At 42.5% G+C, this 16,960-nt stretch overlaps 2 protein-coding genes across 3 annotated transcripts in view; one reads left to right on the top strand and one right to left on the bottom strand.

The window, feature by feature from the left end:
* The first annotated feature begins 1,696 nt into the window (after window positions 1-1,696).
* On the top strand, window positions 1,697-3,244 carry c13h11orf68 (chromosome 13 C11orf68 homolog). 2 transcript variants are annotated; one of them, XM_057853891.1, is made up of 2 exons: window positions 1,697-1,800; window positions 2,184-3,241. In XM_057853891.1, the coding sequence occupies exon 2, from the start codon at window positions 2,200-2,202 to the stop codon at window positions 2,965-2,967; it is 768 nt and encodes a 255-aa protein (XP_057709874.1). In that variant the 5' UTR covers window positions 1,697-1,800; window positions 2,184-2,199; the 3' UTR covers window positions 2,968-3,241. The 2 variants fall into 2 exon arrangements, with proteins under 2 accessions (XP_057709874.1, XP_057709875.1); XM_057853892.1 differs by having other exon boundaries at window positions 1,799-1,909; window positions 2,184-3,244.
* A 707-nt stretch (window positions 3,245-3,951) lies between these two features.
* rela (v-rel avian reticuloendotheliosis viral oncogene homolog A) overlaps window positions 3,952-16,960 on the bottom strand; it is a 29,722-nt gene continuing 16,713 nt past the window's right edge. Inside the window, 6 exon segments of the mRNA XM_057853886.1 lie at window positions 3,952-10,565; window positions 10,567-11,273; window positions 11,375-11,461; window positions 11,533-11,613; window positions 11,685-11,900; window positions 16,710-16,814. Coding sequence (XP_057709869.1) covers window positions 10,512-10,565; window positions 10,567-11,273; window positions 11,375-11,461; window positions 11,533-11,613; window positions 11,685-11,900; window positions 16,710-16,814 — 1,250 coding nt within the window. The 3' untranslated portion in view covers window positions 3,952-10,511.

Raw genomic sequence — 16,960 nt, 5'->3', positions numbered from 1 at the left:
TGGGACATTTGGGGGACGTGTCCTAGTCATATCAGGTCATTTGGGTACATTTGGGGGGCGTGTCCTGGTCATATCAGGTCATTTGGGGACATTTGGGGGACGTGTCCTAGTCATATCAGGCCATTTGGGGGGCGTGTCCTGGCCATCTCAGGTCATTTGGGGACATTTGGGGGGCCTGTCCTGGTCATATCTGGTCATTTCCTATTGATTTGGGGACATTTGTTTTTTTGCCATTGAAAATGAATGGGAAATTTGGACGTCCATGGTCGTCAATGGCATCGACTTACATTTGCGTCAATGGAATCCAAGTACATTGGCATCAGTAGAATCAACAAACATGGCCGTCAATGGCATTAAACAAAGTAAATGCCATTGAAAATGAATGGGAAATTTGGACATTCATGGCCCTCAATGGCATCAACATCCATATGCGTCAATGGAATTCAAGTACAATGGTATCAATAGAATTGATATACATGGCCATCAATGGCATCTGACTAAATTGGCCTCAATTTAATGTTAATGCCATTGGCAATGAATGGGGAAATTTGGACGTCCATGGGCGTCAATGGCATCGGGGAAATTTGGGGGACACGTCCTATTGATATCTGTTCATTTCCAGTTGATTTGGGGACATTTGTTTTTTTGCCATTGAAAATGAAAGGGAAATTTGAACGTCCATGGCCGTCCATGGCATCGACTTATGTATGTGTCAATGGAATCCAAGTACGTTGGCATCAATAGAATTGATTTACATGGCCGCCAATGTCATCTGTCTGAATTGGCTTCAAAGCAATGTAAAAGCCATTGGAATGAATGGGAAATTTGGACGTCCATGGCCGTCAATGGCATAGACTTACACATGCGTCAATGGAGTGCAAGTACATTGGCATCAATAGAATCGACATACATGGCTGTCAATGGCAAGGAGGTGCATAGCCCTCATTTGTAATTGTGCACTTTTGCGTCAATGTAATGCGAATTACATTGAAAATGAATGGCAAATTTGGACATCCATGACCGTCAATGGCATCGACTTACATATGCGTCAATGGAATCCAAGTACATTGGCATCAATAGATTCGACATACATGGCAGTCAATGGCATGCAATGCAATGTAAATTCCGAATTCCATTGGAAGTGAATGGGAAATTTGAACGTTGCATTCCGTTCAAAAGGAATTCTAAAGTTTTTTGTAAATTTCCAGGGAAATGTAATTTTTTTTTTTTCTCCAAATTCTGTATACAGCTTTTATACCCCTCACCGTTTCGGTGTCCAAACTATGTGATTTGGTCAAAAATTGTAGGACTAGATTATCATATATTATCTGGGTCTTTTTGCAAAGACCCAGATAACTAGATGCAAAATGACAGACTCGGCGGCGTCGGAAAATAGCCGCCATCTTAAAGCAGTAAACTCCTAAGGAAAGCTGTTGTAGCCAATCTAAAGTGAGTAATTTTTTATTTAAAAATACTTCTAAACCGGCAAAATCTTGACTTGACCCTTTAAATGATGAAACAGTCTTAAAACTTTCACACGTCGAAAGTAGACAGAAGGGAAATAAAGTTATATCACTACTTTAACGGTTGATTCACAACATTGAATGCCTTGACTTAGCAAAGGTTACAATCTAGGGGCGTGGTTTGTAGCAGCTGTCGCTTGGCTGAAGTCCGACCCTTCTTCATTTCTCCAAATGCTGAGACAACAGCGCCATCTAGCGGTCGGAGGTTCGCGAGCACGTCAAACTAATTTGTATTTACGTCGTCTTGACTGCTAGTTCGCCACGTTTGACCAAACAGGTAAAAGTTTACACTTCGCATTCATCTGTCTTCGCATTCTAAATGAGTTCCAAAGCTTCCAGGGGGAGAATATTCATGATTTGACAGGAACTTCAGGACAAACGCACAGGTTGTGACGAGAGCTAGTGTAGCTAATGTTGTTAGCAATCTTGCGCGCAACTTGTTTTATTAGGGACAAATCGTCCGATATTAACGTCATGTTGTTTTGGGAGTTCCAAATGTTAGTAAAGTTTTTATTTTTCTTGCATGAGTAAATCCTGTAACGTCTTATATAGGTGGTCTATGTTTGTTATATTCAATAACTTGTGTCTGAAGAATATGCTGAATTATCTGCTGATGACAACAATTGTATAAATGGAGGTTTATGTGTGTATGTGTTTTAGAAGCAACTGGAGCATTATGGAGGTGGAAGGGGCAGGGGCATCCCCGTTCGAAGGCGATATGCCGTCCTCGTTTGCAGCCGAAACCTTTGCCGCCGAGGCCATGGCGGCAGACATGGACCCGTGGATAAAGTTCGACTCCAGAAAAACCCCCAGGTCGGAATTCGACGACTGGCTGGCGAGCAACAGGCCTTCCCGAGTGAGCAGATACGGCGATGAGGAGCACGGCGTTAGCCCAGTGGGCTGGATCGCCGTGTACGGTCCAAACTACAGCCCCTGCACCGGCGACGTGGACGCTCTCCAGGAGGACTGGGAGAAACTCGTCGCCAGCGAGCGCCCAGTCAACTTCCAGAACATCAAGGAGCTGGCCTTGAACCACGATGTCCTGGTGGGAAAGTGGCTCATGTACCTTGACTCCGGCTTCAAGGTGGACCACGCGTGGGAGTGCGTGGCTAGAGCCACGGTGGACGGAAAGATCTTCAGTGCTAAAGTCAGCCCAAACGACTATAAAAGCAGCAGGCACGTCATCTGCGTTTACAATAAGAACTTCACCGACGAGAGCCAAGTGGTCCAACTGGACGCTCATATCCGAGCCTCGGGGGTCAAATGCCAGCTGTCCTACAAGCCGGACGTGTACACGTACCTGGGAATCTATCGGAACAACCGCTGGAAGCTTTGTCCCACAATTTACGAGAGTAAATTCAACCTGGAGTGTGTTCCTAGGCGCTCTCACATTGTCAACAAAGTCACCAATCTAGATGTCACATCCTGTAAGCCTGACCACTAAGGCCGTAAATGTTGTGGGTTGAAAAAAAATCCAGTTCTGTTGATGTTAAAGCCTATTTTTCTTGAAGAACTACTACATTTTACGTAGTAGCATAGCATAGGTTGCTCACAAAATGGGTTGTTAAATGCCAAACTGCAAATTTGACCGTCAACTGTTCACATTGCCGTTTACGTTGGTGGGAAACCTCTTAGTTTTCTGTTTTGATAAAGGTTTTGTGTATTTTCATATGCAAGAGTTGCCAAATAAAAGTTAAGATTCTGGCTTGGGTTTTGTGATTAAAAAAACAGATTCACAGACAAAAAAAGCATCTTTTATTAGGTAATAAAGCACGTTTGAATCCAGTTAATTGAAGCTGCGGCCATATAATACAGTAAATCAGCGATTCCCAACAAGTGTGCTGCGGCGCCACTGAAAATTTGGGCGAGGTTACGACGCAGAAACTACAGTTCTAAGTGGAAGGGGCCTAATTTTAGAGAACCTGTGATCATGTGTAATACTGCATCAGAACAGAGGTATACATGAAACTCGAAAGTGGACTACTTGATTGGTTCGAGATGTTCGTCAGTCATTTTGGTAAATGGCAAAGAAGGTGCATCGATTTTAAATCTGAGGACTGTTGAGAGCAAAAATATACTAGTAGATAATTCTTGAGTATTTTTTTCCAGACAATTGCACGAGTCACTATGATCAGAGTCACGAGTAAGTCCCGAGTCTTACCTGTTGTGGGCAAGTCGAGCCAAGTCACGAGGTTGTTAATACGAGTCGTGTCAAGTCAAAAAGTCGTGTCAAAGTTGAGTCTTGAGGTCAAGTATTGAGGCCACGTCGAGTCGAGTCTTGAGGTAATGTCGATTCGAGTCACGAGGTTGTAGAGACGAGTCATGTCAAGTAAAAAGGAAAAAGTTCATGTCAGAAAGTTGAGTCGAGCATCCATTTTAAATCTGCGAGGACTGTTGAGAGCAAAAATAAACTATTGTTTCAAAAAAACAAAAAAACGAATACTGTAAGTAGATAATTATTGAGTTTTTTTTCCAGACAATTCCATGAGTCACTATGATCAGAGTCACAAGTCCCGAGTCTTACCTGTTGTGGGCAAGTCGAGCTGAGTAACAGGGTTGTCAAGACGAGTCAAGTCAAAAGGTTGTAGTATCAGAAAGTTGAGTCAAGTCTTGAGGTCACGTCGAGTCTTGAAGTCATGAGGTTGTAAAGAGTCGTGTCAAGTAAAAAAGTCGTGTCAAAGTCGAGTCAAGTCTTGAGGTCAAGTCGAGTCACGAGGTTGTAAAGACAAGTCATGTCAAGTAAAAGGTTGTGTCAGAAAATTGAGTAGTCTTCAGGTCGAGTCTTGACGTCGTGTCAACTAAAAAGGTCATGTCAAAGTTGAGTAGTCTTGAGGTTGAGTCGAGTCTTGAGGTCCTGTTGAGTCGAGTCACGAGATTGTTAAGACGAGTCATGTCAAGTCAAAAGGTGTCAGAAAGTTGAGTCCTGAGGCGGAGTCGAGGTAATGTCGATTCGAGTCCTGAGGCCGAGTCGAGGTAATGTCGATTCGAGTCTTGAGGTCAAGTCGAGTCAGGATGTTGTAAAGACGAGTCGTGTCAAGTAAAAAGGTCGTGTCAGAAAGTTGAGTAGTCTTGAGGTCAAGTCGAGACTCTAGGTTGAGTCAAGTCCTGACGTCATGCTGAGTCGAGTCACAAGGTTGTAAAGACGAGTCCTGTCGGGTCTTGAGGTCGAGTCTTGAGGCCGAATCGAGTATTGCAGTCGAGTCGAGTCTTGAGGTAATGTCGATTTTAGTCACGGGGTTGTAAAGACGAGTCATGTCATGTGAAAAAGTTGTGTTACAAAGTTGAGTGGAGTCGAGGTGGAGACGAGTCTTGAGGTCACGACGAGTCTTGACATGTGGAGTTGAGTCACGAGGTTGTAAAGACAAGTCATGTGAAGTCAGAGGGTCGTGTCAAAAAGTTGAGTCAAGTCTTGAGGCCGAGTCGAGTCTTGAGGTAATGTTGAGTCACAAGGTTGTAAAGATGAGTCGTGTCAAGTAAAAAGGTTGTCGTGTCAGAAAGTTGAGTCTTGAGGCCGAGTTGTCTAGAGGCCATGTCGAGTCGAGTCTAGAGGTAATGTCAAAAAGTTTAGTCTTGAGGCCTAGTCGAGACACTAAGTCGAGTCAAGTCCTGACGTCATGTTGAGTCGAGTCACAAGGTTGTAAAGACGAGTCGTGTCGAGTCTTGAGGCCCAATCGAGTATTGAGGTCGAGTCGAGAGGTAATGTCGATTTGAGTCACGAGGTTGTAAAGACGAGTCATGTCATGTAAAAAAGTTGTTACATAGTTGAGTGGAGTCTTAAGGTGGAGACGAGTCTTGAGGTCACGACGAGTCTTGACATGTGGAGTTGAGTCTTGAAGTCGAGTCACGAGATTGTAAAGACAAGTCATGTCAAGTCAGAAGGTCGTGTCAAAAAAGTTGAGTCAAGTCTTGAGGCCGAGTCTTGAGGTAATGTTGAGTCACGAGGTTGTAAAGTCGAGTCATGTCAAGTAAAAAGGTTGTGTCAGAAAGTTGAGTCTTGAGGCCTAGTCGAGTCTTGAGGCCACGTCGAGTCGAGTCTAGAGGTAATGTCAAAAAGGTGAGTAGTCTTGAGGCCTAGTCGAGACTCTAAGTCAAGTCCTGACGTCATGTTGAGTCGAGTCACAAGGTTGTAAAGACGAGTTGTGTCGAGTCTTGAAGTCGAGTCTTGAGGCCGAAACGAGTATTGAGGTCGAGTCAAGTCTTGAGGTAATGTCGATTTGAGTCACGAGGTTGTAAAGAGTCTTGTCATGTAAAAAAAAGTTGTGTTACATAGTTGAGTGGAGTCTTAAGGTGGAGACGAGTCTTGAGGTCACGACAAGTCTTGACATGTGGAGTTGAGTCTTGAAGTCGAGTCACGAGGTTGTAAAGACAAGTCAGAAGGTTGTGTCAAAAAAAGTTGAGTCAAGTCTTGAGGACAGGTCTTGAGGTAATGTTGAGTCACGAGATTGTAAAGACGAGTCATGTCAAGTAAAAAGGTTGTCGTGTCAGAACGTTGAGTCTTGAGGCCGAGTCGCGTCTTGAGGCCACGTCGAGTCTTGAGATGTCAATTCAAGTCTTGAGGTCGAGTCATGAGGTTGTAAAGACGAGTCAAGTCAAAATGTTGTCAAGTCATTAATTGCTCCGTGAGAGTGTGGCGAGAGCAGCCAAGACGACCAAGCAGTTTTTCGAGTAAGTTTGGCGAGTCATTGAATTATTGCCTCAAGTCGAGCCGAGTCTCGGACCCTCCTAACTCAAGCGAGTCAAGTCAGGGTCTGCGTTCTTTTTCTTCAAGTCCGAGTCAAGTTGTGAGTCGTTAAATTTGTGACACGAGTCCAACTGTCTGTTCGTTTCACTTTCTTTACCAGAGTAAATTTTTGGGATGGCTACATTTACTAGCTCTTGAGGCAAATATTTGGCTACTCTGCTTGTGACTGACATGGAAGTCAGCCCAGCTTCAGATACTTCCAAAGCTCCAAATTTGCAATGATAAAATGTCAGGATCATTTCTGAGAGGGATGTCCCGATCCGATCACGTGATTGGAAATCGGGCGAAATAGATCAATCAACAATTTAAAAAATATATATTTGCGTCATAACCTCTCACCCTACCTCCTGCTAAGCAGTGCGGTCAAACTGTCCAGCTTGCGTTTGGTACTTAAAGTTACTGATGATTGACAGGTTTGTAGCTTTGATCTTGCCAGAGTAGCTTGGTAACTCTATGATCAAACTTTTTCTCCGGATCGGGACTCGGTAAAATATTAGCCTTGGCTCAAAGGTTGGGGAAACCCTGCAAGAATTGATACAAATGTAGAGTTAACACCATACAAAGCATGAAACCTTTCACAGTTCATTGCTGTACAAGGATATAAATGTATTATTTACAAGTCGACATATTATACAATGTCTTTTAACAGAATTTCAGTTCATTCGAAAGGACGTCAACTGATTTAAAAGCATGGCGCAAATTCAAGTTGTGCTGTATCTCTATTTAGCTGTAACCACTTACAGTGTATCAGAAAAGTGAGTACACCCCTCGCATTTCTGAAGATATTTAAGTATATCTTCATGGGACAACACTGACAAAATGACACTTTGACACAATGAAAAGTAGTCTGTGTGCAGCTTATATAAGAGTTAATTAATTTCTGCTCAAAATATAGCCATTAATATCTAAACCCCTGGCAACAAAAGTGAATACACCCCTTAGAAACTACATCCCTAAATGTCCAAATTGAGTACTGCTTGTCATTTTCCCTCCAAATTGTCATTTAACCTGTTAGTGTTACTAGGTCCAGGTGTGCATAGGGAGCAGGTGTGATCAAATTTGTAGTGCAGGTCTCACACTCTCATACTGGTCACTGAAAGTTCCAACATGGCACCACATTGACTTTAACACAGCTGTTTTTTTTGCTTTTGTGACATCCCAAACATCTGAATAATGTTTTCCTTCTACAAAATAACATAAACAACAAGACAAATACAGCTTTTGATAGCTAAGTAACAATTTATTTACACATAACTAAACTATTGAACTGAAAGATGACGCTGTTGTGGTTGCGGCTGTCTCGGCAGACGGGGTAAACTAAAACACCGTCTGTTTCATCAAGATCGATTTTTTAAAATCTTTCTTTGAAGATTGTGTCGATTTCTTTCCAAAACTCCTCCAGTGTCGTTTGCCTTTTGTTTTCCATCATTCTCCACATTTCTCTCACGCTTCTTAATCTTCACAAGGACTTTCCAACTTCCGTTTCCTGACTATTTTTTTCACTTCACTTCCTTTCATGGTCCTATATGAGTTCTTACCAAATGCGCTACTGCCCTCCAGTGGCCAGTTTTATTGCTTTAAAATGGGTTTTGAGCATTGTGCATTTTAGCGAAGTTGCATCAGAACCTAGAGATGTCTCATGTGAAAAAAAAAACGTAAAAGACGTGTAAATACGTTTTTGGGACACTGAAACAATTATAAATAGAACGTATTCATACGGTTTTGGGAGCAAATTAGTTAATTTGTTTGTTCCGATGGTCTCAAGCATGTGTGGCGGCGACCAGGTGAGGAGTACAAAGATAAGTGCGTCATGCCTACAGTCAAGTATGGTGGTGGGAATGTCATGGTCTGGGGCTGCATGAGTGCTGCAGTTGTTGGAGAGTGAGGGAAACATGAACTCCAACATGTACTGTGAAATACTGCAGCAGAGCATGATCCCCTTCCTCCAGAAACTGGGTCGCAGGGCAGTGTTCCAGCATGACAATAACCCCAAACACACCTCCAAGATGACCACTGCTTTACTGAAGAGGCTGAGGGTAAAGGTGATGGACTGGCCAAGCATGTCTCCAAATCTCAAACCAATAGAACATCTTTGGGGGATCCTCAAGCGGAAGGTGGTGGTGCGCAAAATCTCAAATATCCGGCAACGTTGTCATGGAGGAGTGGAAGAGCATTCCAGTGGCAACTTGTGAAGCTCTGGTCAACTCCATGCCCAGGAGAGTAAAGGCAGCTCTGGGTAATAGTGGTGGCCACACAAAATATTGACAGTTGACATGTTGTATGTTAATATTGACAACTTTCACTAAGGCAGTACTCAATTTGGACATATAGGGATGTAGTTTCTAAGGGGTGACCTCACTTTTGTTGCCAGGGGTTTAGATTAGTGCTGCAACGATTAATCAATTAACTCAAGTATTCGATTAGAAAAAAAAAGATTCGATTTACATTTTGCTGCTTCGAGTATTCGTTTAATTAAAGTAGAGTTGCAATGGTTGGTTTTGAAAGTGTCTGCATTTAGTTTTATTGATTTGGGTGGATACACTGCCCTCTAGTCTGCTTTATTTCACATGGCTGAATCCAGCTGCTCCATGTTAAGACCAACATAAGCCAATTTTTTTTTTTGAGCTAATGTTTTTTTTCTAATGCATTCGTAATTTAGATTATTGGTATATTTAGCCTTTTTTGGGGGGGGAATATGTGTCAACCATTTGTTATGAGCATTGTAAAAAAAAACAAAAAAGCGTGAATGTTTTATAGCATTTAAGCTAGCGGACTTTTGCTATGTAAGCCATTGTTCTTTTGTTGTACATAGATCCTTATCTATATATATTTTTTAAACCGTTTAAGGCTCAGCTCAGTATTTTAAGTTGTCATGTTCCTTATCCGATTACTCGATTATTTGAACTAAATAGTTCATCGATAAATCGACTACTAAAATAATCGATAGCTGCAGCCCTAGTTTCAACATTTTACATCAAAAATAAAGTCGATTGACTGAAAATGGTTCAATATTAGATGAGATGTCTTGTTTTCTCATGTATATTTTAGGGCTGTCAAAATTATCGCGTTAACGGCCGGTAATTAATTTTTCTTAACTAATCACGTTAAAATATTTGACGCATTTAACGCCGATGCCCCGCTCAAACAGATTATAATGACAGCAAAGTGTCATGTCCGCTTATTCCTTGTGTTTTTTGGTGTTTCGTCGCCCTCTGCTGGCGCATAGATGCGACTGATTTTATGGGTTTCAGCACCATGAGCATTGTGTAATTATTGACATCAACAATGGCGAGCTACTAGTTTATTTTTAAAATTTTACAAATTTTATCAAAACGAAAACATTAAGAGGGGTTTTAATATAAAATGTATATAACTTGTATTAACATTTATCTTTTAAGAACTACAAGTCTTTCTATCCATGGAACGCTTTAAGAGAATGTTAATAATGTTAATGCCATCTTGTTGATTTATTGTTATTATAAACAAATACAGTACTTATGTACAGTATGTTGAATGTTTATGTCTGTTTTGTGTCATATCTTTCCATTCAAACGATAATTTACAGAAAAATATGGCATATTTTATAGATGATTTGAATTGCGATTAATTAATTTTTAAGCTGTGATCAACTCGATTAAAAATGTTTTAATCGTTGGACACCCCGAGTATATTTATGATTGCTCTCTACCTGAAAAAATGTTTTATCCGATTACTCGATTAATCGATAGAATTTTCAGTCGAATACTCGATTAATAAAATATTCGATAGCTGCAGCCCTAGTTTAGATAATAATGGCTATATTTTGAGAGGAAAATAAATGACCTATATTATATAAGCTGCACACAGACTACTTGTCAGTGTTGTCCCATGAAAAGATATGCTCAAATACCTGCAGAAATGCGAGGGGTGTACTCACTTTTGTGATACACTGTACCTTTAAATGTGTTTGCATTTCTTACTTCAAATAAAAATGACTGAACATGTTTAAAAACTCGCCCTGTGGAACGCCAGGTGAACATTTATTGTTAGCCAAGTTAAGGTCTGTTGGCTAGTAAATCAGCGCGCTAGTTTTTCCCAACAACTTTGGCGTACTAGTCGGAGAAGAACATTAACTGATACATAAAACGATTGACCTTTGCGTAATGAAAGTTTGAGTCAATTTGTTGCTAGTACGCTAGCAGAAAAAGCTACTAGCTGGGTCTTCAAATTGATATTGATGAAATGGAATATATTTTCTTAAAGGGTTCTTAATGTGTTTTAAGTCGGGTGTCCTGAAACAAAACCAGCTTGGCTTCCGCTGTTTAAAAACGAAAAGAGCCGATCTTCGTCAAATTCGTCGAACTCGTCCAGAACGGCGGGCCTCTGTTGGTTGCTGTTGGTCAAGACGTCCATCATGCTCTCGTTCTGGAGCAGGTTGACAATGCTGTTGGGATAATTCATCCAGGTGCTCGCCGGGACGCCGGCTTGGTCTGAAGTGTTCTGAGACGCCGCGTTATGCTGGCCCGCGGCCGATGCTCGCTGGCCGTCCACGTTTTCATGTGGCGGGTTCAGGAGGTCCTCTAAATCGTCCATGTTGAGGCTGTCCAGGGTCCCTTGGGTCTGGGCTTCCGAAAAGATGGGGAACTGCGGGACGTCGTCCTCGGCAGGACCGCCCGGCACTGGGAAGTGAGAGCCCATTAAATGGAAGAAGCCCGTTGACTGCGAAGAGCCCACGCTCCCCTGCGAGGCTGAAGGCTCGGCGGCGCTGCTGGGAAAGAACTCCTGAATGTCTGACAGGCTAACGGTGGAGTACTCCTGGTTAGGGACGGAAGGCTGGTTCATAGGCAAACTGGGAACCTGAACAGCTTTGGGCTGCGGACCCAAATTCAAGCTCTCCATGATCTTCCACGATTGGCTCGCGGCCGACGGTAACGGGGAGACCTCCGCCTTGGTCTGCGCCGAGAACATCTGACTCGGTTGCACGTAAGCGAAGGTGGGTTGCGGTTTCGCCCCGCTGGCGCTAGGAGGAACTGCGGCACAAAAAACACAAGCTGATAGCTGTACGAATACTCTGTTAACACCTCGTGTGACCTTACAAATTCTTCTTAAATGTCATGCGCGGAAAACTCACAAGTCGGGGCCATGATTGTCGAAGGTTTGGTCGGGACCGTCCGCCGAGCGGTGCTGATGTGTCGTCGATCCGCCGTCGGCATCGACACTGAAATCCCGACAAGTTACGGAATGTTTCGGCGAGCCGCTGAGGAAAACGCGTTTGCAAGTCTAACGCACCTGTGGTCAACACCGATCCCAGCTTGAGACTCTCGAACATGCTGCCGGTGCGTTTCCTCTTCTCGCTCAGCCTGTATTCGTCTAGGGAAGAAGGAGCTCAATAGGGCAGGCAATGATAACGCCGATTTTCACCATAAGGGATAAAGCCGTACCTCGGTCAGCGGGCAAGTACTGGAAGTCCATGGGCTCGCTAACCTCGCGGTCCGAGGGCCTGCGCAACTGCACCTTGACGCGGACGGGTTCGCTAAGGTTGGGGTCGCGGTAGGGCGGCGTGTGGAACACGATGGCCACCTGCCTGTGAACGTCAGCTTGAGAGAATGTCCCCTTGCCCTCCCAGTTGTCATGGAAGAAGCGTACTTCAATGTCCTCTGCGGAGCGAGGAGAGGAAGCTTTTAAAACTGCCATTGACATCAAGAGATCTCAGCCTGTGATACACTGTATCACAAAAGTGAGTACACTCCTCGCATTTCTGCAGATATTCAAGTATACATCGGGGCAAATAAATATTTAGTCAACCACTAATTGTGCAAGTTCACCCACCTGAAAATATTAGAGAGGCCTGTAATTGTCAACATGGGTAAACCTCAACCATGAGAGACAGAATGTGGAAAAAAAACCCAGATAATCACATTGTTTGACTTTTAAATCAATGGGGCTAAGATCTGGAGACTGGCTAGGCGACTCTAGACCTTGAAATGCTTCTTACGAAGCCACTCCTTTGTTGTCCTGGCTGTGTGTTTGGGATCATTGTCATGCTGAAAGACCCAGCCACGTCTCATTTTCAATGCCCTTGCTGATGGAAGGAGATTTTCACTCAAAATCTCTCGATACGTGGCCCCATTCATTCTTTCCTTTACACAGATCAGTCGTCCTGGTCCCTTTGCAGAAAAACAGCCCCAAAGCATGATGTTTCCACCTCCATGCTTCACAGCGGGTATGGTGTTCTTCGGATGCAATTCAGTATTCTTTCTACTCCAAACACGAGAACCTGTGTTTCTACCAAAAACTTCTATTTTGGTTTCATCTGACCATAAAACAATCTCCCAGTCCTCTTCTGGATCATCCAAATGCTCTCTAGCGAACTGCAGACGGTGTACTTTCTTCAGCAGGTGGACAAGTCTGGCAGTGGAGGATTTGAGTCCCTGGTGGCGCATTGTGTTACTGATAGTAGCCTTTGTTACTGTGGTCCCAGCTCTCTGTAGGTCATTCACTAGGTCCCTCCAGGTGGTTTTTTGGATTTTTGCTCACCGTTCTTGTTATCATTTTGACGCCACAGGGTGAGATCTTGCATGGAGCCCCAGATCGAGGGAGATAATCAGTGGTCTTGTATGTCTTCCATTTTCTAATAATTGCTCCCACAGTTGATTTCTTTACACCAAGCGTTTTACCTATTGCAGATTCAGTCTTCTCAGCCTGGTGCAGGTCTACAATTTTGTCTCTGGTGTCCTTCGACAGCTCTGTGGTCTTGGCCATAGTGGAGTTTGGAGTGTGACTGACTGAGGTTGTGGACAGGTGTCTTTTATACCGATAATGAGTTAAAACAGGTTCCATTAATACAGGTAACGAGTGGGGCCTCGTTAGACCTCATTAGAAAAAGTTAAACCTCTTTGACAGCCAGAAATCTTGCTTGTTTGTAGGTGACCAGCTACTTATTTTCCATTCTAATTTGGAAATAAATTCTTTCAAAATCAAACTATGTGATTTTCAGTTTTTTTTCCATATTCTGTCCCTCATGGTTAAGGTTTACCCATGTTGACAATTACAGGCCTCTCTAATCTTTTCAAGTAGGAGAACTTGCACAATTGGTGGTTGACTAAATACTTATTTGCCCCACTTTATCTTTTCATGGGACAACACTGACAAAATGACACTTTCACACAATGAAAAGTAGTCTGTGTGCAGCTTATATAATAGAGTTTTCCCCTCAAAATAACTCAAAATATAGCCATTAATATCTAAACCCCTGGCAACAAAAGTGAGTACACCCCTTAGAAACTACATCCCTAAATGACCAAATTGAGTACTGCTTGTGATTTTCCCTCCAAAATGTCATGTGACTCGTTAGTGTTACCAGGCCCAGGTGTGCATAGGAAGCAAGTGTGTTCAAATTTCTAATGCAGCTCTCACACTCTCTCATACTGGTCACTGAAAGTTCCAACATGGCACCACATGGCAAAGAACTTTCTGAGGATCTTAAAAGACGTATTGTTGCGCTACATGAAGATAGCCAAGGCGACAAGAAGATTGCCAACACCCTGAAACTGAGCTGCAGTACAGTGGCTAAGATTATCCAGCGTTTTAAAAGAGCAGGGTCATCTCAGAACAGGCCTCGGGTTGGTCATCCAAAGAAGCTGAGCGCACTTGCTGAGCGTCACATCCAAATGCTTTCTCGGAAAGATCGTCGCAGAAGTACTGTCAGCATTGCTGCAGAGATTGAAGAGGTGGGGGGTAGGCCTGTTAGTGCTCAGACCATAGAACGCACTCTACATCAAATTGGTGTGCATGGCTGTCACCCCAGGAGGAAGCCTCTTCTGAAGACGGTACACGAGAAAGCCCGCAAACAGTTTACTGAAGACATGTCAACAAAGCACATGGATTACTGGAACCATGTCCTATGGTCTGATGAGACGAAGGTTAATTTGTTTGGTTCCGAAGGTCTCAAGCATGTGTGGCGGCGACCAGGTGGGGAGTACAAAGATAAGTGTGTCATGCCTACAGTCAAGCATGGTGGTGGGAATGTCATGGTCTGCATGAGTACTGCAGGTGTTGGAGAGTTCAATTCCATTGAGGGAAACATGAACTCCAACATGGACTGTGAAATACTGCAGCAGAGCATGATCCCCTCCCTCCAGAAACTGGGTCGCAGGGCAGTTTTCCAGCATGACAGTGACCCCAAACACACCTCCAAGATGACCACTGCTTTACTGAAGAGGCTGAGGGTAAAGGTGATGGACTGGCCAAGCATATCTCCAGATTTGAACCCAATAGAACATCTTTGGGGGATCCTCAAACAGAAGGTGGAGGTGCGCAAAGTCTCAAATATCCGGCAGCTTCGCAACGTCATCATGGAGGAGTGGAAGAGCATTCCAGTGTCAACTCCATGCCCAGGAGAGTAAAGGCAGTTCTGGATAATAGTGGTGGCCACACAAAATATTGACAGTTGCATGTTGTATGTTAATATTGACAACTTTCACTAAGGGGTGTACTTACTTTTGTTGCCAGGGGTTTAGATATTAATGGCTATATTTTGAGTGGAAAATAAATTAACTCTATTACATAAGCTGCACACAGACTACTTTTCATTGTGTCAAAGTGTCAGTGTTGTCCCATGAAAACATATGCTTCAATATCTGCAGATATGCGAGGGGTGTACTCACTTTTGTGAGTACTGTATATTCTATCTCAAAGATATCGCTACTATTGACGTGTCATTTCGTCATTTTTTGCGCGACACCTTATCAAAGGGGCCGAGCTTCATTTAGTAATAGCCGAAGACGGCACACACTCATGTCGGATTTAAGCTTGGATTTAATTTCAATTGGATTTAACTATGAAGCTGTACCGAATACAAACAGGAAGGATTGTCTGTGGAGTGATTTGTTCGAGGATTCAAGGTAAAGATTATATTTTTCGTACCATGCATGCGTGTTTGAAGCATTTATTTGCAGGAATTTTCTTCTCTGTTTACACATGAAGGCGGCTAAATTTCGGAACTGACTAGCTTCATAGTTTACTTTTAAGCAAGAATCGAGACTGTTTAATGTCCATATCTATAAAGAATTCAGGGATTTAAGCATTTATTCACAAGAATTTACGCCACAAAAGCTCTGTTTACGCCAGGCGCCCGCTAGCCTAATTTGCTGACATTGTCGCATTGTCCTTCGTCAATATACATAAAGGCTAACTACACGGTTTCTTTGCTTTTAAACAAAAGTCGAGATTGTTTTTCGTCCGTATCTATGAAGAATTCGGGGATTTAAGAATTTATTCACAAAAACTTTCGCCAGAAAAGCTCTGTTTACACCAGGCGGCTGCTAGCCTCATTCGCTAACAGAGTAGCATTGTACTTCCGACATATTTATGTAAAATAAACAATAACTGCACGTTTTTTTTTTTGCTTTTAACCAAGAACCAAAACTGTTTCATGTCCATATCTATAAAGAATTCAGGGATTTAAGCATTTATTCACAAGAATTTTCAACGTAAATAGCTCTGTTTACACCAGGCGGCCGCTAGCCTCATTCGCTAACTGAATACCATTGTACTTTGTCAATATACGTTAAAATAAACGCTAACTGCACGCTTTCTTTGCTTTTAACTAAGAATCTAGACTGTTTTACGCCCATATCTATAAAGAATTCAGGGAATTAAGCATTAATCCACAAGAATTTTGAACGTAAAAAGCTGTTTACGCCAGGCGGCCGCTAGCCTCATTCACTAACATAGTAGCATTGTACTTCGTCAATATACGTAAAATAAACGCTAACTGCACGGTTTCTTTGCTTTTAACCGAGAATCGAGACTGTTTTACGTCCATATCTATGGAAAAGACGGGGATTTAAGCATTTATTCGCAAGAATTTTCGCCAGAAAAGCTCTGTTCACGCCAGGCGGCCGCTAGCCTCATTCGCTAACAGTATATAGTGTGATAATGATAATAAAGGACTATTCTATTCTATAATAAGTTGTCATTGTATATAGAATTTATGAAAAATCTATTTATATATTATTTATAATTGATTCTGCATGTTTTCCTCAAGTGTTCATTTGAGTGGTTTGTTAGCTGTTGAAAACTTGCAGTGAATAATAATAAAAAAAAATTGCTATTCTGGTCAAAAACTTATATGATATGTTAAATATTGATATATACCCTGGAAATATATGTGATTATCCCTGCATTTGGTGATTTTTGTGCATCTAGTGTAAAATCTGAGACTTTTATTGCCATTTTAAGTTGTGTTATACTTATATAAAAAGTAATTAATTGGGATTTTATGAGGGAACAAATTTTTTGATGCCGCTGCTCATGGAGACTCATACATGGCTAAGGTAGGTGCCCGTTTTGGTTTTAGCAGTTTTGGTTTGGAAAATTGGCCCGCTACGAATCGGCCCCGTTTCCTGTGTGATGTCAATAGGTTATGAAGTCTATGACTATCCCTAACTGTACAGCACATTTACCTTTTTGCACTTTGTCGCACAGTAGAAAGATTTCATCACCACCTTTGCAGCTGCCCGAGTTGCGGTTCACTCTGCAGATCTTTAGCTCTGCTGTGTTTGGAGCCCCTGCGACAAGAAAAGCAGGCGCTATTTCTTTCCGTTTGTTTCTTTCTTTCTTTTTCAGTTTGACATTTCATTCCATCAACAATGGCCCGGTTTTTTCAAACACGATTCTTTCCGCTGGGACTGGCAAGATAACAGCGTTTTAATTT

Source organism: Corythoichthys intestinalis, chromosome 13, assembly GCF_030265065.1.
Source record: "Corythoichthys intestinalis isolate RoL2023-P3 chromosome 13, ASM3026506v1, whole genome shotgun sequence".
In the NCBI taxonomy this organism is placed as follows: Eukaryota; Metazoa; Chordata; class Actinopteri; order Syngnathiformes; family Syngnathidae; genus Corythoichthys; species Corythoichthys intestinalis.
Note: the sequence above shows the minus strand (reverse complement) of the source record. Positions and strands in the feature narration are given on the sequence as shown.

Coding starts and splice junctions, on each gene's coding strand:
- c13h11orf68 (XM_057853892.1), top strand. CDS start 2,200: ATGGAGGTGGAAGGGGCAGGGGCATCCCCGTTCGAAGGCGATATGCCG.